The 23,429-nt window shown below is 41.4% G+C and overlaps 3 protein-coding genes across 4 annotated transcripts in view; 2 read left to right on the plus strand and 1 right to left on the minus strand.

Annotated features, from left to right (window-relative positions):
* The window catches only part of arap2 (ArfGAP with RhoGAP domain, ankyrin repeat and PH domain 2), a 130,621-nt gene extending 122,331 nt beyond the window's left edge, over positions 1-8,290 (minus strand). Inside the window, exons 1-3 of one of the 2 annotated variants that reach the window (XM_008435470.2) lie at positions 8,164-8,290; positions 3,179-4,047; positions 310-383 (exon numbers count right to left, since the gene is read on the minus strand). In XM_008435470.2, the coding sequence (XP_008433692.1) occupies positions 310-383; positions 3,179-3,984 (880 nt within the window). In that variant the 5' untranslated portion in view covers positions 3,985-4,047; positions 8,164-8,290. Of the gene's footprint in view, positions 1-309; positions 384-3,178; positions 4,048-7,926; positions 8,068-8,163 lie in introns of those variants that run through there. The other variant, XM_008435469.1, reaches the window with a different exon arrangement.
* A 2,319-nt stretch (positions 8,291-10,609) lies between these two features.
* On the plus strand, positions 10,610-12,031 carry LOC108167173 (uncharacterized). Its single transcript, XM_017310323.1, has 2 exons — positions 10,610-10,936; positions 11,583-12,031. Exons 1-2 carry the CDS (start codon positions 10,687-10,689, stop codon positions 12,029-12,031), a joined length of 699 nt encoding a protein of 232 aa, XP_017165812.1. The 5' UTR covers positions 10,610-10,686.
* Positions 12,032-12,963: 932 nt separating this feature from the next.
* dthd1 (death domain containing 1) lies at positions 12,964-20,735 on the plus strand. Its single transcript, XM_017310299.1, has 8 exons — positions 12,964-13,582; positions 14,417-14,596; positions 15,034-15,281; positions 15,370-15,525; positions 17,609-17,892; positions 18,654-18,907; positions 18,994-19,051; positions 19,682-20,735. Exons 1-8 carry the CDS (start codon positions 13,208-13,210, stop codon positions 19,990-19,992), a joined length of 1,866 nt encoding a protein of 621 aa, XP_017165788.1. The 5' UTR covers positions 12,964-13,207; the 3' UTR covers positions 19,993-20,735.
* Positions 20,736-23,429: the final 2,694 nt, after the last annotated feature.

A 23,429-nucleotide genomic window follows, 5' to 3' on the forward strand; every position in this document is an offset into this window, starting at 1 on the left:
TCGCTACCAAAGTTAAACAACTTCTGGAAAACTTTGGAGCGAGCCGTGCGACAGGAATATATACCAAGGTCTCCCCGAGGAAGGAGATATGCGAGAGCATATGCCCGGCGAGATGAGCGCTTGAAACCGGGGTGTCGACTTCTCCTGCGACGCAGCCTTCGAACACCCCCGCCGCACCCACGCTCTACCCTTGGCTCTTCTCCCCCCGCCCCCGTTTCATTCGTGCAAACAACAGCACCGCCGACTCCGCTGCCGTATGAAATATTCATAGCCGAGATAAAGGGGATGTAGCCGAAAGTCTGCACATACCTTTCTGTATGCCGTTTGCACCAGTGGGACGCTCTGAGCCGGTTAGGTGTTCAGGGCTGGTTGTTTGTGCGCTCCTGAGGAGGAAGCAGAATCAGTGGATTAGAACCAACAGTGGAGCGCGTGGGAGAAATAGTTAACGCCGTGTAAGCATAAAGACCTTCAGAGCTGAGGAAAGTTTCCCAACTCAAAAGGTCCAAATAAAAGTACAGAGTGAAGGGCGTTTGTTTCTGTGGAATACGTAATCGTGCTCCTCTGGTTCCCCGTTGGTGTACGTCTGAAAGCAATGGCGACATTGACATGCAACAAGCACTCAACGCCCACTGATTTCAGCTATTTTTTATTTTTTTTTAGACAGGGTTAAACCTAGTCAAAGTCTGGGCTTAACTGAAATTCAAATGGTGCGACTTCCACCTGCAAACAAGCAGCTTATTCTGGAAAACGCTTCAATGTGGCCTGATTAAATACAATTTTTATAAAGAATTTTAGAACAAAATTCTTTCAGAGAGAAATAAAAGACAACCCGGCCTGTTAGCAGAAATGCTAAATGCATTTGCTGCTGCCAGGGGTGACACAACAAGTTATTAGGTTTTGGGTATATAACTTTTTTCACATATTACCATTTTCTCTTAAGAGGCACTGTCCGTTTACTCAGATTATCTTTGTCTGATTAAAATTTAACTTCGTCATCTAAAGTACTTTTGCTCAGCGGCCGTTCCTGGGCTTGTAGAAACAAAGGAAACCGTGATACTTTGATTTCAAGCACCCTGACTTGTAGTTCATTTGAGGCATTTCTGTTGGCACACCGTCTCGGATTTTGGTAAAGAGATGTCCAAACATGTTCCCTGCAGAAATACACTGTTTGCTGTCAAACCCAATCTGTTAGCAGAGGAGAGCAAGAGATTGTCATTGTACTATAAAATTGTAAAAAGTAAAAGCATAGTTTTTTGTTTGTTTGTTTTACATGTGCATATGCATACACACATACACACACACAAAATGCAAACTGTGATTTTTTTTCAACGTTGGCAATGAAGTTCTCTGACAAATCTTCTCAATTCTAAAACTAGAACCTTGTTTCTGTTTATTAACAGAAACAGTGGCATAGTAATTGAAGAAAACGGTGTATATCAATGAAAAGGAAAGATTGATTATGCAGTGACCATCTCTTAAACCGTAAAGAACTTGATTGTTTTAAAGAAATGGATCAAACGGAATCCTCAAGTTGCTTCAAAATGTCTGGCTGTTCTGGTTTTGCTCTCAGACTTCTGCTCTGTAGTTTGTCTCGATACTCCTGACCATCCTTTGCCTACTAAGCTATGCTACAATCCTCTGTCTTAAACAGCAGAGTTTTTTGGGGTTTTTTATTGCAATATCTAAATTAGCTTTCATATCTCAGTCGTTTCACATATTGTAGGGCTATAAACTTTGAGGTTTAAATGCCAAATGAGACCTCACGAGGCTCGAGATGCAACTCTGAGCTCACAAGGAGTAAGATTGTTGCTTTTAAGGGATCAGCAACAGGAAAAGTTGCAGTTTCATTCTGAATCCAGTGCTGTTCTTTGCTGGAATTACCCACACAGTGGTTTTTGCCCAGTAAGGTCAGTATCAGATTCTAATGGGATGATAAGCTTGGGTAAAAAAAAAAACATCACAGTTTAAAATGTGTTGAGATATTTGTGCAGAAATGCAAAACAAAAAATATCTTCTATTTAAAAAACACAAAAGCAACACCTATGTCTACTGCTGCTAAAATAACATTTTGGTTATATATATATACACATATCGTCTTTTTCATTCATACAGACTAAAGCAAAAATAAGGAATGAAACCACATGAAATGTAACATCTTTTTTTTTAAGTCTCAGTTTTGCAGAGTATTACATCTTTTTGACTGATCTGATCTTTAGAGAGCAGCTCAAGCATCCTTTGCTGGTTAGTGTCATTTTAGTCATGCTACTCCTTCAGGTGAGCCAGTAGGGACGGGAGATGAGAACTAAAAATCTCACTAAAGTTTTGTGGTATTTATCATAGTGATGATAAAAAAAAAATATATTATATATATATATATATATTTGTTAGTCGCACCCCTCCTCCCCCATTAATCTGATAATCATGAAGTTTCAGATTTGGTGCTGCAACTATGCTGCTAAAAAGTATAAAGTAACTGTATTCAATTGTATCTTAAGCATGTTTTTGTGGCTTGCGCAGATCGCATAGAGATGATCAGAGATCTCATGGGTCCACAAATTCTTTTTTTGTTTGTTTTCTGATAGCAATAAAATAAGGAAAACTGATCATCCCTACTAGCTAATCTGCAGCTTAACAGACATATTGCCTTGATGAGAATGATGGGTGGAACTCTACATCGTTACTGGTTGTTTTTCTCAACTACAGTATGGCACTTTACAGTAACCGGTCAACACCGCACTTCTCTATGCTTGATGCAGCTCTGGAAAATCCTGGCACCTTTACCTTTTTATGCATCAGACTAGTAATCTGACGCCTTGCACTCTGACAAAATCAAAACTTTCTGAGCTGGGTTGCAACGAACTCATGCATATGTGCATATTTTATTTTTAAATACATTTTTCCAGTGGGTGGGCTGCCTAGTAGAGCCATTGAGGATCTGCCATTCGTAGTAATAATTTGCAGGAATGCAGCAGATGATTCTCAACTAATTAATGCTGTGCCTGCAATTAATTTCTTAAACCCCCACTGTGTAAATGCGCACACCGAGTTTAGCGCAAAAACGTTCTAGATGACTCGTCTAATGAGCACGACGTGTGTGTAAACGCTACAGCGAGTCTATAAAAGGAGAGTCGAGTTTTATTAACCCTACAGCTACGCTTTTTAACTTAAAAAGCAGTACCTGTCCAGGGGCGCAGCAGCAGGTTCGCTGGGGATTTCAGGAACAGGCCGGTGCCTTAACCGGTAGGAGCGGGTAAGTCGCGGACCGGCTGGTTGTACCTCGTAGATTGAGTTTTCCACCATTTCACCATAAAAATCCTCTTGGTCTTCAGCTAGCACTGGAAGGAGAGCATCGGTTGCAGAGGGCACGGAGTCACAGTTCCACTGACACTCTGAAGAGGCCTCGAAATCAGAGGCCGTTTCCGAGGTGGGAAGCGATTCATTGCTGCTGCTCAAGAGCATGGAGGTAGGAAAGCAGGGACGCGAGGACACAGACGTCTGTGTAAGCTGGAGGTTTCGTGGGGCAGGTACTGGTGGAATAATATGTCGGCGATCGGGCTGGTTCTCAGGATCTGGTGTTAGTCCTGCACCTGCTGGCAAAGTCTGACTCCCTTCCACATTATAGTCCCTGTTCTCCTTCGGTTGGTTATGTTGACAGGACACCCCCGTGCTTCGGTAATTACGGAAAACGTGTCTCGGGAGCAAGGGTGGCTTCTTTTGATTCCCATCACTCTCCCGAGTATCCTGCTCGCTTTCACCTTTCTCTCCACCCTCCTGCTTCAACCCTTGCGCCTCCAAACTCCAGAGGATTCGTTTACGGTGGCCGGTTGGCAGCACCTGGAGCTCCAGGAGTCGCTCATCTGTGAGTCCTCTGCAGTCTTCCACAACCTGATATCCAGCCTTCTGGAAAAAGGAGATGTACTGCGACAAGCGAAGGGTCATCAGCCACTCCTCGATGTTGTATCGAGACTCTCGAGGCTCCAACATGGTGCTCTAGTCCCACGTCTGAAGCTTTAGCAAGACATGGAGAACAAGGAGGCCACCTTCACACTGGAGACACACAAGACAACATCAACAGATAGGCGATACATTTTTTTTTTGTCTTGTTAATGTGTAATTAAAATTAAAGGTACCACAAAGGGGATATACTTAACACTAAATGACCAAATCAGATTGTATGGTGCACAGAAGTTCTGCAGCTGTAAAATTCAATGGTGGGGCTTGTAAAGGTATTTTCTGCGAGAAGAAACTTGTATCTAATCTAAACCAACATAAAAAGTCTGAGACAAACCGATGGTTCAATTTCTTGCCATGCTTAATAAGTCGGTGACCAGAACCAAGAGGTTTTCTGCTTGACGATCGTAACAAGGTTAACCGTTTTGATTGTAGCTTCCGTCAGACCGTCAGTGCATTTCGCCCACCGATGGCAGTAATGTAGCTCAGGTTAATATCAAAGTTTTAGGTTACAATAAATAAGTTGAAAGAAAGTAAAAAAAAAAAAAAAAAGGAACACATTTAATACATTCAGATTGTGATGCGTGCATTTTCGTTTAACAATGTATATTTGAAATAAAGCCTGCCAAATGTGTCCAGGGAGGAACTAATGTTTGATCTGTCGTTTAGGATAGATCGATATTTTCAAGAACACAATGAATGAATCTGATCCTTTTGAACTTTCACCCTTAATATGAGTTGTATTTTGTTTAATCCCGTTGGAAAACTACAGTGAGGTAGCTAGCATTTTGCTTTTTTTATTTAAATTTTGCATTAACTGAGTCAACAGTTCAAAAAGATTAGTCTTCTCGATATTTTTTTCTATATATCCTAATCAAGGAGCTAAACTATGTGGAATAAATATGAATTGAAATCCATACAAGTTTTATTTGGATAGCTTTCTCTGTTCAACAACCAAGAGAATATATACAGATTTTCCAGCTACTCCAAAACATTTTACTTTGACTAACCAACACGTATGTTTAACTACAAGCTAAAGAAACAATTGTATGCATTAAAATAGTTGTAAGTGTGAAATTGGCACTAGTCTAAAACCACTGTAGCTGGAGAGGGGTATAAAGGCACACCGAGGTTTTAACAAGTGACAGAAACCCTTAGAACTGCCCCTTGTACCGTCATATAAAACGGAATGACAGAAAAAGTGACCAAAGTTTGGTCTGGCTGTACGGATCCAGGAGCAGAATGCAGAACTACCCTGACATGTCGCTGCTAAACTGGCAGAAAGATTGCACTTCTATGTTTCCCCCCTGCGCAAACAAATTTGGCTGCATGACAAAGTTCCTGCTCGCTGAAAACGCTACCCGTTGCTGCTAATAAGCCAACACTGTTTTAAAACTAAAAACTGGCAGGTTACAGGCTGGTTGGCAAGCTGTTGAAATAAAGGCAAAATCATGTTATAAAAAGGAACTTGGTATCATATGCTGTGAAAAAAAAACTCATGCAGGCCAAGTCAAAACAAAAAAGAATAAAAATGCCTCGGTTCTCCCATCTCAACTTTTGGGCTCTGTGCAAACAACTTTTATGAAAAAAAAAAAAAAAAAAAATTACAATGACAATGTCAAAGTTGGTTTCACACTGTAGTCTGACTCGAGGGAGTTGTCACAAGAAATAGTTTGGCGCATCACTGCGTCCAACCACAAAACAGTTTGTCATGGGCAGAGTGTTAACTGTTGACTTGTTTCTGGTTTTTGTTTTGCTCAGTTTTTATCAGATAATTTCAAGTCATGTTCAGTGCTATGCAACAATGACAAGTAAAGCCAAGTTAGAGTAATGTACAACTAGCAAACAGACCTACATTTACAACACCTTTGGAGGCGGCAGCAGGAAGCAGCAATAGCTCTGATGACACAGCAGCTGACATCAAAACTTAAGCTTTATCAGAATGAACGGGCATGTTTTGTGAAAAAAATAAAAAAATAAAAAACACACAGTTAAACTTTGCAGCAGAACTATGACCTCTCACCATCTAGATTTTTTTACACACACACATTTGAAACTCACAGGGAGATGCATAAACATCAGCTTCAAAATATGCCCACTTCTCTTTTAGGTTACAGAGCTGCCACTCACAGCGAACCTGTACCGCTACTTCTGCTTTTAAGAAACATTCTTCAGGCACTCATGAATTCACTCTAAAAGGATGTCTCAAACGGTTAACAGAAACTTGCTTCCAGTTAGCTTACTTGCGAAAGCAAAATGAGATTTTTTACGATTGTAAAAAAAAAAAAAAAAATCAGCCACTTGCAACAAGAGCTGCAAGTGGCTGTGAGAATAAGCTGGAGTCAAGTGTTCGGGGGTAGCCTAGTATTGTAGCAGTGTTACCAGTAAGGGGCACACCAGTCCAGTTTGAGGGCCAGCTACAAAAAAGAAGATACTAAACCACAGACATTAATAAAGATCAGGCAGAGGAGTCTTAATCTACAGCTACACTGCCTTGTTATCAAAGCCACACATCAGCTTCAGAGAGAAAGAAAAGGAGAAAAAGAGAACTCAATCAGCTAGGTTTGCACATGCCTTGTGAGTATGAAGACATATTTAGCAAAAAAAAACAAAAAGACAAAAAAAGGTGGCGATGTGTTTTGCATCATGTTCCTGCTGCACGACCGAGCGTAAGGCCCCAAACCAATGGTCAGACTGGTTTTTCTGAAATGTTTTCTTGTTTTGCATGCATTTAAGAAAAGTGCTGACCTGAGATTTATGTGGTATGTTACACCAATAATAAAATTTGACCTTAACTGAGGCCTACAGTGCTATTGCTCTGGGATTTCTCGTGACGTCCCACAACAGCAGTTGATGAACTCTCGGTGTGCGGCCAGCTGCTTCTAGGCAGGTTTACCGCCACTTCTTGTTTTCTCCATTTCTGAATAGTTCTCAACGTGTACCACCAGGCATCTCTAAAAAATTAAATTAAATAAAATATAACGCCTTGGTAATCCTCTCCAGATTGATACATGTTGACAGCTTTGTTCGCTTTTTGAGACAGTTTTGCCCACTTCATGCTGTCAACCAGCTTTCGTTCGGCTGCTTTCTTGATTCTACTGGCTTGAGGAGTAAAGTTCAGGCCTGGATGTGGCTAATCAAACTGAAACAAGCTTTTCAAATAAATCGGTTAATCACAGATAATTGATGATTTAAAAAGGACAAGGGAGTACTTTTTTAAAAAACAAGTTAGTTTAGATAGTTTTCTTATCTTGCTATTAGAATATAGCATGTCGTATTTACTTTGGCAACCTGAATGAAACACAACTGTGCAAAAGAAAGTTGCAGGTACTGTTGTACGGTGCAACCACTGCCTGAGTCACGGTATGCACGCCCATGCATGCACACAGACACAAAACTGTACAATACCACTGCTTTCTGTGCATCCCTTTGAACAAAGTCCACCCTGTGTTTTCTTCCTTGTTTGAGAGTAATATTACCCGTGTATGTTTCACATCAAGCTCAGGCGCCCCGAGAACCTTAAGACATTCTCCAAACGGTTCCCTTAATATCCCATGCTACTTAAAACTCAAGTTAGATTATTAATTAGGTTAATAGCCGTGGAGGTACGCTGAGGTTATCTTCCTTCTTTTTTTTTTTTTTTTTTTTTTTTAAATGGGAGTGTTTTCATTGAGCAACCCACGTGTGGTGCTGCTTAAGCCCTGGTTTCACTTCGGGATGAACGGTCTTACACCGAAAATATAATGTAAATATCACCTATTTTTAAAAAACCGATAAAAGGCAACCTGGTCGAGAACGCATATCATACGTCACTACTTACGTCCTCTCTTCTAACGCGTACGTAAGAAACTAATCTCTCTCTCTTTTTTTTTTTTTTTTTTTGTACTAAAGGTGGCGTATTCAGCCCGGTCTCGAACAAACGTACCACTCGTGGACGTGTCTGTGTGTGTGTGCAGCTGGGTTAGAAAAGCTTACCTGCAACTTAAGAACAGAAAGAAACTTCCGGCATTTTATCCGCACACCTTTACTTCCCTCGAGGCTTTTTTTTTTCTAATAACGCTGCTTTGAATTTCAACCCAGAGTTCAAGTCACTCGGCTGTTTCCGTCATTGAGTAAAATGAGCTCCACGCCCATCAGGGAACCATCCCCCTTAACTTCACAAAAAAAAAAAAAAAAAAAAAAGAAGTCATCAGTGTTTATTGTGACACTTACCAGCTGTTGAGATGACCCAGTAGGCTATAAGGACGTGACATTGTTAGAGAGAATGACGAGATGTCGTCGTTCAGAGCGCACGGGAATGTGTGAAGTTTTTTCTGGGAATGCTGGCATGCCTCTGCCTGATCCCGATGCTGCAGGCTATGGATTCAGCGCGCAGGCAGGAATGCAGCTGGCAACACGTCCTACTGACACGTTATGTTTTATTTCCATCCTGTACAGCAATGAAAAATCATTAAAACGCAGCTACTTCCCATGTAATCTCCACACAGTCTGAAATGTAGAAAAGTCTGATATTTACTTTTTTTTGCTGTTGTTGTTGTTGTTGTTGTTCATTTATTCCATGGGGAAAGAAATCTGCCATCAAGAGAAAAAAAATAAATAAAACGCTTTACATTTTCGGCTGATCCATGACTTCCTACAGCCACTCTTCAGGTCTCATAATTCAAGTAGAACAGGAAGTGGAAATAAGTGAGCAGGTAGTTAAATTGGAATTCGTCAAAATCAGAAACATCATGATAGAGTTCCAGAGAAATTAGAAGTCTGGATCAGACTTTGGTGAGCACGCAGAACAAAAAAATAAATAAATAAATTTTTAGTTTCTTCTGACATGCATACCCTGAATATGTCTACACCATTATCATTTTTTGTTAATTGTTTAATTTCTGAAGAGGATCTAAAAAAAAAAAAACCCTGTCTTTTGAATCCAAAGTGGGTCTTTACCTTTTGCAGCATTTTTAAATGTTCCTAGTTAAATCTAAAAACTAAACTTTAAAAATGTAATGCACAAAGAATGTTTTTAAGATGTGTCCCAGTATATCTTGCTCAGCCGATCATATGCTCAGAAAACAAAGAACAACGGGGAAGCCCATTTCAACATGACCTTATGTGAAACTAAATGCTGCGGTGTTTTATCAGGATTTATTGGGATAAAAGGACCACGCAGTGGATCGTGTTGTGAATATGTGGTCTGTGAAGAACTGCTCTTATTTTGCTTGTCCAGGATCAGCCACATGATGGAGACAGAGTACTGCAGGTTCTGTGGGACATAGAAACAAATCATAACAATATCTAATGTTCACTACGCTACATCAAAACAAAACCAACCCAAGACGGAGGCATAAAAGTTAACATTTTTTATCATACTTTCTTTTATTAAATAGATTTTTCATTTGATATTGTCATATGCAGAACTCCAAAACCATCAACCTTGAGGGAACTTAAATATCTTGCATTGTTACATATCAGAGTGCAATTTTAGAACATGATGCTTTAACTGCTTTTAAAAATGTAGGTGAAACTCGGTCTGAAGAAACATTTTTATAGTAGGTCACTGAAGATATTCGCATACAAATTTACTCACGGTGATTTCTAAAAAATATTCACACTCCTTAATTTGTTAGAAGCCACCAGATTCGGTGTGTTGTATTTGGAAACGTGTTATTTGATAAGCATAAAGAAGCACGCAGCGGTAAAGCAAAGACGAAATAATCCTACGGGGTTTTCAAAAGTCGTTTCACAAAATGCAAAGTGTGGAATGCGTTTGTGTTATTCTAATACCCCTAAATAAAATCCAAGAAAATCAATCTCAGTGTGGATCCAGCTCTTTGGCGAAGGCCTCAGAGGTTGGTCGGAACACTGCGAAATGGCCAGGAATAAAGTGACGGAAAAAGTTCAAAGCGGAGTTGGGTTATAAAATAATATCCAGAGCTTTGAATGTTTCACAGCACTGCTGGGAAAATGAATGGCGCTGAATGAATGACAATCCTGGAAGAAAACAAACACACACCACTCTTTTCAGGTTTTTCTTTAGGGGAAGAAAACTTGGAAAACTTTGTATCTTTTCTTTCCAAGTCAAAGATAACCACTGCCTTGTGTTGGTTGGTTTATCACATATAATGCCAGTGCTTTGCATACGTTTGCGAGGTACTGCATGTGTACCGATCAGAGAAACTCCTAAAACTCCTCAGGAAACCTCAAAAACGATGCCCGACGCAGTAATAGGACGGTTTGCAATAAAACCTTCTATAGATACAATTTACGGCATGTTTAGCACACGTGAATCCCTTGCAAACTAGCAATGTTGTGATTATTCAGGGTAGAAATACTCCTAAAACTGGGTTCGAATTCCTGAGCAGCTCCAGGTTGCATCTCCTTTCTGCTCACTCATGCAGTAAACTGTGGAGCAGAAAAGCGGAAGATGACAGTAGAAACAAGTTTCTCCTCTTGTAATGTTTTTTGTTGGTGTGGCTTCTCTTTTGTCCAACCCTGTCCCGCCCGCCCTTTAGTGGGGGGGTCACCTTAGCAACACTTTTTACTGCCGTCAGCCATGTGAATGCAGCTTTTGGCTCCCGCTGGGACAACGAGGGACACGCCAACATTCACTGCCGGTGGCACCAAAACCACACACAGCTGGGCTTATATTCAAGGGAATTGAAAGAAGATTGAAAGGGAAGACAACCAAAAAAGGGCTCCCTGAGAGAATTTCAGCCTGTCATCTTTGCCATTCTCCAGTTTAGCATGGATACAGACCAACCTGAAAGTCATCAGATCAACGAAGCAAACTGTCCTCTCGGTACAAACGCCAGGGACGGTCTCCTCATCACTTTGGAGAAGGGCTCTCAAGAAAAAAGGGGCTGTGGATTAGCATTTGGCAACAGAGAAGAAGGGAAGTGCAGGACAGAAGAAATCAAGGAGGAGGACAAGAAGGGGAACAGAAGTGTCGTCAGAGAGCAGAAGGAGAAGGTTGTGGAAGTACTGAAAGAGCTGAGTGAGTTTCATGCGGAGATACTGACAGATTGGAGGAAGGTTATTCACGAATGCGTCTGCATGCTTGAAAAGTTTCCGCAAGGGGGCGATGAAGATCACGCTGCCTCCACAAAAGGTACCGCGTGTGGGTTCTCGTATGAGAAATCTTGAAATATTCTAAACATATTTATTTTTAAGTAATTGATTGCACCCCTGAAGCCGTTTTTATTTTTTTAAGGTACAAAAACTCCAGCGATCATGAGAGGTGACACCCTGGACAGGTCGCCGGGCCATCACTAGGCAGCACTAGTACTGGCACTATTGCCTTAAAAGATTAATTTATTTTGAGACTTTCCCCCCCATCTTCAGGAAAGATACCAGTGAAAGTATTTAGTCTCAAAATTGTGTAAATAAACCCTACTGGTCATTTTCTGGTACAAACCCTTTGCAAAGTCGACATGAGTAAGACAAGACAGAAGAAATGCAGACTCAGTTCCAATAAATTTATCTTTCTTGTCAAAACGCTAAGATGAGATTTCAGATATAGTGAATTGTATATTCACTATATGCCGTAGCCTATGACAAAGGGCACAATAAAGGCACTACATTAATCTCTCGTGAAACTGTTTGCCCGTTTATAAACTAAAATGGTTTTTATTTTATTTCAGATGTTTCAGAGTATAAAACTACATCCTGTTCAGAATCCGATAGCATTTTCTTGAGCGTTGGGGAAGACATGGAGGACCTCCTGGACAGAGTGACCAAAATCATTCCAAAGCTGGACGCCGCAGTGCTCCGGTTATCCACGCACGAGGAGTCGGCTGCCGCCTTTCAGGAACCCAGAGACGAGGACGTTCCAGATCAAACGGAAGACGTCAGGAATCAGCAATCTGAATATAATCTGGATCTTAGAGAAGAAGTTCAAGATGCTCAAGATGAAGAAAACACCCTGGACTCGGGATTCAACAGTTCAAACTGCAGCACGGAGAAAGAGACCGAAGAGAAAACCAGTGTCAGAGGTCAAGAGAAGGATTTTTGCAATCAGGAAGCAGAGGAGAAAGACAGAGAGAATAAAACTAAGTGGAGAACAGAAGATAAATGGATTACAACATGGTGAGCTGCCACAACCATCACAGTGTTTTTATTCTAACTTCTTCGACTGGGCCATTCTGATACATGACTATGCGTTTTATGCAGTTTCAAGTCTGTCTGCATATTTAAGGTGGTTGTCCTTTTGGAAGATGAACCTCTGCTCTGTCCTCAAGGATTTCTGCGCCCTAATTTGATTCAGTGACATTTTGTCATGGTAACCTGCTTTAAATTTCTCCACAACCTTCTCCTTGGCCTGTGTGCAGCGTTCTTTGGTCTTCGTGATGCTTTTTGTTTCTCAGATGTTCTTCAAAAAAAAAAAAAAAAAACCTCTGACGCAGAAGAAAAGATGGAATTGTACTGAGATTAAAAACCCGTAGGTGGTTAGAAATTACAGTATGTGACTTCTCGAGGCAGTTAATTGCTTCAGATTTGATTTAGCAAAATTAAAGTAAAATGAGCTTTAATTTTACTTCACAAAACACGACACACTTTTCCTATTTTTAATTAGTAAAAAAAATAAAACAGAAAATAACAGTTTATTCTTGTTCCACAGTTGTGCGCTACTTTGCTATTATAATTATTTTATAATTATATAAAATACCAACTTTGTGGTCGTTTTGCGAAAATGCAAAAAATGTTAGAGTGTGGATACTTTTTTATAGGTTGCCTTTTATATAAGTTTAACTAAAGTGATGTAAAATAATTCAAATTCTACTATTATTATTATTATTATTATTATTATAGAATAATAGAGCATTCTGATGACAGAAACATTTAGCATCTTGTTCTCAGAAGAGGAAAAAAAAAGAAAAACATGCAGCTTGATTTATTTTTCTTTTTTTTTCTGGAAATAAATGGAAACCGGCTCCTTCATTTCTTCTGCTCACTGATTCAGACAGAAACTCAGCAGCGCGTTATCGCACAGCCCCGCATGTTGACCTCCTGGGCTCAGCTCGCGCAGCTAGATAGTTTTTGTACAGTTCACTGTCAGGTCAGTGGCTGCATTTGTGCTAAAAAGAAAAAAAAAAAAAGAAAAGCCAAACACGTCATGAGAATTCGGTTAAGACGGACAGACCGAGTCCGGCAGAAGCTGACATGGGGGGTAAAGTAGTTCCCCAAACAAATGTTGCTCGAAGATGAGTGCAGGCAGTCACCCATATATTTCATTGAAACTTGCGCTTAGAAGCTTTTAAGTGCTCTTATGTCTGCGGTGTGTTGCAAAATCTTTGTTGTCGTGTGTTCTGAAACAACGCGCAGGTTCACCGGTGACACGGACGGCTCTGACAAAGCGACAAACGCGTGTTTTGTCCGAGCGCCTGCCGGAGCCCTGACGTGCGAGGCGGCCGACACGCTGAGCTGCCTGGTGGCGAGCGGCTCGGAGGAGCTCGTCAGCGGAGTGATTCGTGTCAAAGTTCAGGACGGAGACGCCTTCCGCTTCCCCGTAACCGTGGCCGTGCCCTTCTGCGTGCGCCACCGCAGCGGCCACAGAGAGGTCGCTGTGAAGATCGTTGACGAGGAGGAGAGAGTGAGCTACATCACCCCGGTGACGACGGAGGAAGTGCATGGAGGCCAAAAGGTGTTGCTTTTTTTTTTTTTTTTTTCCTGCTCGCGTAGAAAGTTTTCTGTTTAGTTTCCTACTAAACAGAAAACAATTGTTTGACATCAAATCTGATAAGGCTTTTCCTATTTTAGTTCAGTCAGAAATGACTACTCAAACACTTATTTATAACACTTTATTCCAAGTTAGAATTTTACACACATTCCTTTGTATTTGATGGGACTACTTCTAAAATGTACGAGTTGAAAAAAGGTATTTGTTCACCTTGTCGACAAAACACCTTTTCAGGTCTGCCTGCAAATAATTTAAGATCTCGGGGCTTTGTTATTGTCACTTTGCAATTCTCATCTTTGTTGTCATCAAGTTAATTTGAGTGTATTTTGCTGAGGATGATTGTTTTTTTTATATGTATTTTGAAGATCTGTGTGTCCCCAAGATTGCTGACATCTTAAGATGCCACTTTGTAGCTTCCACGTTATTTTATTTCGTCGTGATGCAACCCGTTTGGTAACCAGCATAACTCCGCTTAACAAAAGAAAAAGTTATATTTAGCAAAGTTAAAGCTAATTTACAGTGAGGCAGCTACTTCACAGAGCCCCCAACCAAAGGTTTACAAAGATTTATCTTAAAAAATACACAAAACTGACATGTGCAAGTTGATTGATAACTTTATCAATATTCTATTATTTCATAAAATGCAAACTAAATATAATGCTTTTCCCCTGCAGTGATATATTGTGTTTACGTTGTAATTTCCCTACAGCTGTATACCTTTTCTTTTTTTTTACTTTATCTTACTACTTAATGCAATGAAAATAATCAAAACAAATATATGTTTTATATGCTTTACAGGGCTGTTTTGCAGAGGTAAAGGTGTACTCCTTGGGCATATTTGCTGTAGTTTCACGTCCAAAAAGAGAAATGTACAACGTTCCCAGGAAGGGGTTGTCACTCAAAATCCCCATGGACCCTCGGATCTGTCTGGACTACCTCCCAGGATCCTTCACTGCTCCAGTAATGGCCCAAACAATGGTATGGAGAGAATAAGCTGATCACCAAATCTTCTTTTGCAGAGTGGGAGGCCTGACCAAGTGCATTAACACATAAACAGATTGTTCTGAAATGGTTGAAACATTTTGAAATTCAGAGTAGAGAGGAGGAAGAAAGACGGGCAGCTTGCAGTTCAGAGATACGCTGTCGCAGATGTTTGCTGTGCAGAAAGAGAACAAGAACAGCTGCACGGCACATTTCAATGTACATGTGAGTCCAGACATTTCTGAACTGACGTCGCTGCAGCAGTTTGCTGCTTGATCTCGCGTCAAGAAACATCAGCTCCCACTCTGCTCGGCTCCGCGCTGATTAAACAACCTGCTGTCGGCGAAATGAAAGCGTCAGGAGAAACGTGTCCTCATATCATTCAGCGTCTCCGTCCGAGTCGTGCCAAACAGATGTTTGCTCATCTGTCTCAGGTCCAGCCGGTGGACGCCGTCCTTCTGGCGGCCGTCAAGTCCGGGAACGACGCCTATGAGTCGGTGGTGTCAGTCAGCCCGCTGCTCCACCTCACCCACCCTATCTCGCAGCCACTTAGGAGACCCGTCACAGTCACGCTTCCGTGTCCACCAAGCTCTGAGAAAAAGGAGGGAAAAAGGAGGAAGGAAAGAAAAGCACACCAGGTTGGGGCTCCTGGTGATCCCTCAATTCCCTCAAGCAAAGAAAGGTGGGTCAAAAGTGCAGGAACAGTAAATCGTCTTTGTTGTTTCTTAGTCTTGTTGCTAAGCTGGTTTTGTCTTCTGCGTCTCTATCAGAATCTTTGGTGCTTATGTGAGATCTAACGAGACGTCCAATGAGTTGCTGGTTGTTCTCGGCTCAAGAGACAAACAGTGGACTGTCCTTGAGAAAATAGTCATCAGGAACCAGAAGAACGGACTGGTGTCCTTTGATCTCATAGAGATCTTTGACAGGTTAGTAAAACAACATCCTGGTTATTTAACTTATTTAATTTGCTTATTTGAGCTGCATGGTGGCACATTGGATCAATCAGGTCTTTGTTTTTTGTATGTTTTTTGCATGGAGTTCACCTGTTCTCCTGATGGAGACGTGGGTTCTGCCCAGCTCCCCCAGCTTCCTAAGATGAGCGGCTACAGACAATCGTTAGATGGATCAACGGATGTTTTGCTTTTCTGAAGAGAAAAAAACTAAACAGAATTTAGATGTAAGCTGGAACGTATATGCTAAGAAAACATTAATTGTCCAAAGTGAGACAGTAAAAACCCATTGGCATCCAAAAAAAGCCCGCCATGCCGTCACCACCGTGTTTGAAAGCCAGAGCAGTTTTCTAAGCATTGAGATTCTCACAATGACTTCCACCAAACACTATTACTCATTGTTGCCAAGTCAATAACACAAATCAGCAAAGTTCCTGCTGTCACTGGGCAAGATGTGGACAAGCTTCGCCGTGGACACAGTTTCACCCACCCAGCAAATTCTGTTTGCTAAAAACAGTGTAGGGAAACGCTTTAAGGAGCTGAAAGAATCTCGTATCTCTCACCACATCTCTCTGTGTGTTTCTAGCTGATTTGTACAGTCATGCTCTCACCTTGCTTCCCCTTCCTCACTTTTACAGTGTCTGTATGAAGTTATGCTCACTGCAAAGGAAGATGATGTAGCTTCTTGTACCTGAACCGAGAATAGAGCACCAGAAAATGTTTGCATGCAACATTTAAAAAACCCGAAGTGAAACCACAGTGGAAGTATTAGTGAAGTTAGTTTTCAGTCCCGTTCTTTAGAGGCAAAGACTGATGGAGAGTTTTTCACCAATTGGTAAAGTGTTATTTGAATGAACTGCAGGACTTTGCAACAACTTGTCTTTTCGACAGATTACACTAAACTCGAGATGTTCACACACAAAGCATCATAATAAATGGTGGAAGATCAACACGAGCTGCTCATGAAAGTGTATCAAGCAGCGTGGTGCTCATTGGGTTTTGCAACCACTGGACCTGGACCTGATCAAAGGTGGACCCAGTAAAATGTCTGCAACACAATGACTGAAAAACAAAATGTTGAGCTGTTTCCGTGGTCCAGACATTTACCTAATTATTTGTTTTAGTGCTGCTTTCAGATGCATAAATTAATGCCCCAAACTTAATTTCGCTGATGTGAATTAAGAGCTAATGTTATGAGGAACCGATAAATACCAGGGAGGAACTACTTCAAGCTACCTGTGCTGAACTAAAGCTACCAAGTCATAAATATTCTTTTTAGACACCACACAAATCTTTAATAAGTAACGCTGTCCATATCTAGCAAGAAATCAAAAGTTTAATCACTGCTCTGATACTGGTTCAAAATGTCATGTGTGGTTATCAAAACATCAGTTATCATTAACTAATGTGACTTGTTCTTAAATGCTGTAAATGTTTATACTAAAAAATAACCTAACTTTTTGCATTGTTTAAGAGTTAAGAAAATATGTTTCAGTGCAACATAAAATAATACAAATCAAACTTACATAATAGATTGCCTATAGATTAAATTGTGATTGCCAGCTTTATTGTTGCTTCGTTCCTCATTCGGTTCCTCAATAAAATTGTGAAACATTTCATTGACTACTTCCACTTCATTATGGTTTTCTCTGATCACTTTTAGTCACGAGTAAATCAGTAACCGCTGAACATTACGGTTAAATAAAGCTTACCTTCACCTGGTTTGTGTTGCTTGGATTCCTTTGGGAAGTACTTGGAAAAAAAACTGAAAATTGAAACCCGTCTTCTCTAGCCGATTGCTGAAAACGACATTACATGTGACAAAACTGGCTTTAAGAAGTGATTTTAATTGTTCCCCCCTAAAACTCTTCGTTCTTCTCATCTAAATCAAGCTTAGTGGGGAATAATATATGCACGTTAGGTTATATAATTCACTTAGTTTCCCATGAATACATTATTTCTGACTTCCTGATAGCAGACCCTTTTCACTCAGCGGTAATCCAGTCTCTTTAAATGAAGTTAAACTTCTTAAGTTTCTCTCTGTGCCTCTTCACACCAGACTCCTTGCAGTTCGTCTCCTGTCACCACTGCAGCCTTGCCAGCTTATTGCGCTGGCCGAGGAGCTGGAGGCCTCGGCCCGCCGCCACCCGGTGACCGTCGTCCTCCAGCGTGGGCAGGGCGACCCTCACAGCGTCCTCCTGGCCGCGTTGCCTAGCAGAGACCTCGGCTGGGAGCTGAACAGACTGCGGGCTGCCGGTGGCGCCGTGGAGACCTCCTCTGAGATCTCCCTGTGTGAAGGAGATCAGCTCCTCCTGCGCTTCAGTGGAAACATCACATCCACAGGTGGGAGCGCGGCTAGAATCGCATGTCTGCTGGCCTTTATGTGTCAAATAACAACACAAGGGACTGTTCAGAGTGCTTCAAATCAGGTACGATCATGGAATGTTTAGGAGAGATCAACGTCCACGCGTTGTTCTTACTTGTCTCTAGAGAGGATGGTGTTAAGGACACCCTACACTCGTAATGGCTAGTATTACCTTCATTAGCTAAAGAAATACTACACAGATGTTTCCTGTAGCTACCAATGTTTGGTATCTCTGAGGAAGTTTACCCCCATCTAAACAACATTACTCCAGAGGTTCTGGGCCTGTTGGCATTTGTTGTTTAAAGTCTCACCCTTGCACACTGTTTTCCAAACCATTCAGTGACTGATTTCAAATGTTCTCACCGCCCTTACCAAAACTAAAAGGGGTGAAAGCACAGGAAGTTCAACACAAAAAAGTAACAACCCAAAGGCAGAAAAGCTACATAGATCCCCAGAAGAACAGAGGAACTGAAAGTGGGCTAAATCCAACATAGGCTATTTATAATTTAGTGAAATAATGATGGGTGATGGTGGAACGTGAGTGGTAATTTATAGACAAGCCTTCACAGGCCACAGAGGGTATATAGAAACAAATATCTTAAAACAGATAAGTTCCAACCGGTAAAGTGAGATTAAAAGAAATCAGTTTCTTTGTAGTAGAAGTTTTTAAATGCAACATTTCACAAGGGGGGGGGATGCTTGTACGAGCTTGTGATTTTTGCACATGTGCACTTTGCAGCCTTCACACAGAGCAACACGAGTGAGGAGTCACACGAGCGGCTGACCTTTCACTGTCAGCGGAGGAATGAGCTGTTAGTGCGCCTAACCGAAGTGGACCCGTTTGGGAATTACAGCTCGCCTTGCTACAAGGGCACGGCCCTGTTTTATAGAGTCACCAGAGCTGAGCTGGAGCGGAGCGGGGACAAAGCTGTTCCGAGGGATGCAAAGCTCCTGGCAGACCCAGTTTGTAAGCTGCCTCTGAGTTTACCAAAGGTGCAGAAGTCTCGGTAGACATCTTTTTCATTTAGGCAAAAAAGACCTTTAAGATCTTTCAACACGTTAAATTTGTGTGATTCCAGAAAGCGAGAGTGATCCATCGGCCGGTTGCCACCAGAGTGAAGATATCCGAGGAGGCAGGTAGGTGATTCAGTCAGCGGATTAGAAGCAGCTCTTGGTGCTGCTCTCAGGTGCATTGCTGAAGTATTTTTTACCTCAAAATTTTTTTTTCACATTTTATTAAAATTATATGCTGTGGAGCCAGGGCTGGCCTAGGGCAACTGCGAGTTAAGCAGCTGCTCAAGGACCGCCACGCCACCAGGGGGCACCAGAGAGCACCAAGCTAGCATGATGAAAGAAAAATATTTAAAATGACATTGAATAATACACACTAAATTATATTGCACGTGGAAAAACTATTATTGTGATTCTATATTATTTTTAATACTCAACAAAAATAAACGTCCCATGTCAAATATTGTTGCCATGTGGAGTTAGCAACTGTAAATTAGCACTTGCTGACATTTTATTGTACGAAAGTAATATTTCTCTTGATTGGTGTATAATTTTTTAGTCCAACTTACCATTACCCAGTGAGTTGTTCTTTTACTCAGTGCATGGGTGGGACATGTCCAGTGGGTGATCAGACAAAATGAGCAGCAACTGGACAATCCTTTATAACATGACAAAATGTGGAAAAGTTGAAGAGGACTGTCTAAACATTTTTTTTTTTTTTTTAATGGTGTCTATTGCTGTTTTAAAACCTACCAGAGCCTCTTTCGGACGCCCTTCTCCTCTGGCTGTCTGGGGAGCTGTCTCCCGAGGAGACGTCTCTGCTGGTGTCCTCCCTGCGTCTCAGTCGCAGCGCAGCCCGGCTGGTGAAGCTCCGCTCCAGGGACAGTCCATCAGAACAGGCCTTTCGCGTCCTGGCCATGTGGAGACGAGCGCTGCCTGCCGTCACACGCCACCCGAAGGCCTCCCAACTCGCTGGGAGCCTGGGCAGAGTAGGCAGACCGGATCTGGCCCGAGAGGTGCTGCTGCGAGAGGCAGAACTTTCTGAAGCAAGGAGTTTTAGAAAGTGATCAAAAAAAATGTTTTTTAAATCACACCGGCTTAATTTTAGAAGCATAATGTAGTAATCAGTTTATTCCACAAGAGGACAGTATTGCACAGAGAGACAATATTGCGGAAAGAGGTTCCTCTTTTGATTTGGGGAGCAGCTTTTGTAGTAAATGCAATCTAGACATTTCATTTTTAATCAACAAAAGAAATGATTGTGAGATTTCAGCTAATTGCCCTGTACACCTCTTCCTATCATGTCTCAGGAACTTTCAGACAATATGGAGGACCTGATCAGTCAAACGGTGTGTAGTGGGACAATATTGGAATAATCCTTTATGCATTATTCCTGCAGTTCTTTGTGTTTTTTTATTTTACTTTATGTTTATAGAGCAAAGAATTTCAGCTGGATTGAAGGCTGACAAGCTGATTTTTTTTAAATTGTCTTTAGCAACGCTGTCTTAAGTGAGCATCTGTGCTGGGGTTTATTGTTTTGTTTTATATGACAGACTCTGCAAAGCTCAGGGTTCAACGGTTTTTTGGTAAAAAAAAAAAAAAGAAAAGAGAAAAGCATCTTTATTAATCTTTATTAAACATCAACACTGGACTGTAGGGGTAGTAGCATCTAATGACAACATGTACCATGTAACATAAAGGTCATACAAGGGTTTTGGTTTTGTAATTTTAAGAAATTTTCTGTCTGAAAGTCGGTGTACGTTCATCCCAACTTGTGTTTTTTTTTTTTTTTTAGCATAACTAATCTAAACAAAAGGCAATCTACAAAATAAATGTATGATTCTCTTATTAATTCGTCAGAAATCCTTTTTTTGATTTATTGTTCAAAACTCTTATTTTTATCTGTGAAAGAGACCAAAATACTCACTTTGCTCAGAAGTCTGTCTTCAGCGACAGCAGAGAGATTTAGTGGACCATCTTCCATCGTCTCTCTCATAAACAAACACTGAGTCGTGACCTCCTCTCAGCTCCTTGACACAGAGTCGTTTTTTAAAACTTGACAGCACTTGTTGAGATGTGATTAGAAAACAAAAGGCCTATCCCTCAGCTTACTGTTTTCATAATTCAAATAGTTGAGATCTGCCTCACATTTGACGATATTTACTGATTTATCCGCTTGATTGAGTGACAGTTGCTCAAATCCTGTTGCTGTGTGATCATTTGAACTTTGGTGCATCACTCTATGCAGATGCTCTGGTGCATGCTACCACAAAGAACCATGCAAAATCTATAATGTGCGTTTTTTTTTTTAACTTATATCTGTGGGCCCATCACACTGAAGTTCTTAAAAGCCTAATATGTTTTGATGTCTGTGAGCTGATGTGTGTTTCAGATAAACAAGGCTAGTAAGCTCAGTGTTTGATAAGGATGATTATAGGATGAAAACAAGTAATACTGATAAAAGTCCATCTAAAAACACCTATCGATGCTTTCCATGTTTTACTTGATCAAAGTGGCGTAAACTGGGGCATCATCTTTGGATTTTACGACCTACCGTAACACTGCCACTTATGTGGCACTTGTCTTTGCGAAAACTTATTTTGGCTCTCTATAAGCAAGACTAAAATGTAAGCATATGTTTGCCTGGTACGAGGGATTGCTTCAAAGTCAATTACTCGATTAAACCGGTTGGTCTTCCTTGGATGGATAACTATTTTACACATAGGCATAATTTAATCAGTAGAATAGGATTGGATTGTATAACGTGGCAGTTAAACTACTCAGAAATAGGTCAGACTTCTCTTTTGTTTCAAGCTTATAACATGCTGAGGCAGTTAAATGTTCATCAGTGCAGACAGAACTGCTGCTTAGCGTGACATGAGGTCACTACGGGCGCAAATTCACAGCAAATGTCTGGAGGCACTTTACAAAAACATCATTTCAATTCAATTGTGTATGCATTCAAACTGATCTGAGATAACAAAAACAGCATTATGCTCAACTACTTATTCAAAGCAGCAGTGGTTTAGTTCAACTTTAGGTGGCACAGACGGAACAGTTCCATATTTTTACTTTTATCTGAACAAATCGAGCGGCTGGATCTCAACAACCTCGCAGTTTCGCTAAAGCAACAATCCATGTCTGTGTTTGAGACAGGAATGGCGTTATAACATGTTATAAACGTCAAAAAAGTAAATTGGGCATAACAATCCAACCCCGCTAACTAAAATCTACATCTTTTCAATAAAAATACAAACTGGTATAACAGGGTTATTGTAGAAAAATCTATTTCAGATTTACAGTCCAAGAACCCTAACGCTTTGAAATAAACACCAGACGCACAAAAATAGCAGCGTTTTGTAAGCGAATCCCGTAAACAATAATGGCCGATAATCTTTTGTGTGCCATCGCACAGCTGGGGAACGGCCCTTGTAATGAGATATTTACTTGTGTTTCAAATGAAAACGTAATTGTCGGCTGCAGCTGGTTTCCACAGGGTTTCGGCGAATTGCCTGCCGTATCTAAAACTGCTCCAGCTCCAGCTTTTTCAAGGCGCTCACAGGAGTTTTTCCGGTTTCATATGCCTTCAGAGCCTCACAGTCCAGCTGTGTGACATTCTGCAGGCCCTGAGCTTAAGGCAGGGAGCTAATGATAGACGCTGGGAGCTCAGGTGGGGGGTTGGTGGGGTTCTCTGGAGGAGAGACGAGACCACCCCGGGCCGCCGATACTGGGGAGGGAGGAGTAAGGTTAATGACGTATAAAAGAGTAAAGGAGGAGTTGATGGATTAAACGTATCGATCCCTTCTTTTTAATTATTAATGCTCCTTTTCCCCTTGCATAGCTGTTGTGGCGTTTCTCAACTTCACACGTACTCTCAAGTGGTAATATCTCTGTCGTAGTTCGTTGCAAAAGTCCCCTTTCCCTCCATTCGGTGAGATTCTAAACGAGGTGACTGGCAGGAGAGACTTTTGCCCTCCGAGTCAGCGAGCCGGAGGGAGGTATCATTAGTCTGGCTTTGGGGCCGTCTAACATGCACAGAGAGAGACCCACACGCTGACAACCCAAGAGGTAAATGTCACACCGGGGGGCTCCTGCTGGGCCAAGAAATCGTTTCCTCCCTCATTTTATCTCTCTTCTCTCCCCCCCAAACCCCCCCCCCCTACATTATTGAAAAGGCCACGCAGCCAGTCACTCTGGGAGGGTACAGCCGCCGTCCAGCAGCGGCAGAAACAGAGGGTTGATGAGGCATTGGAGAAGGGTGCAATCAGAAGGAGATGCTGAAAGATACCTCGTCTGTTTCGTCATGCATTTCATCACCTTCTTCACTCTGTGTTCCTTTTTTTTAGGGGGGCACGGGGGAAAGCGTGAGTCGATATCCCTTCAATCAGCTGCTGATCTCAGAGTGAAGCAGTTTGATGTGGTCTAGATGCAGAGTACTTAGTTAGGAACGATGATGTGCAACGAGAACAAACAGACCGCAGCACATTTCATTTTTTGGAAATAA

Source organism: Poecilia reticulata, linkage group LG18, assembly GCF_000633615.1.
Source record: "Poecilia reticulata strain Guanapo linkage group LG18, Guppy_female_1.0+MT, whole genome shotgun sequence".
NCBI classification, from domain to species: domain Eukaryota; kingdom Metazoa; phylum Chordata; class Actinopteri; order Cyprinodontiformes; family Poeciliidae; genus Poecilia; species Poecilia reticulata.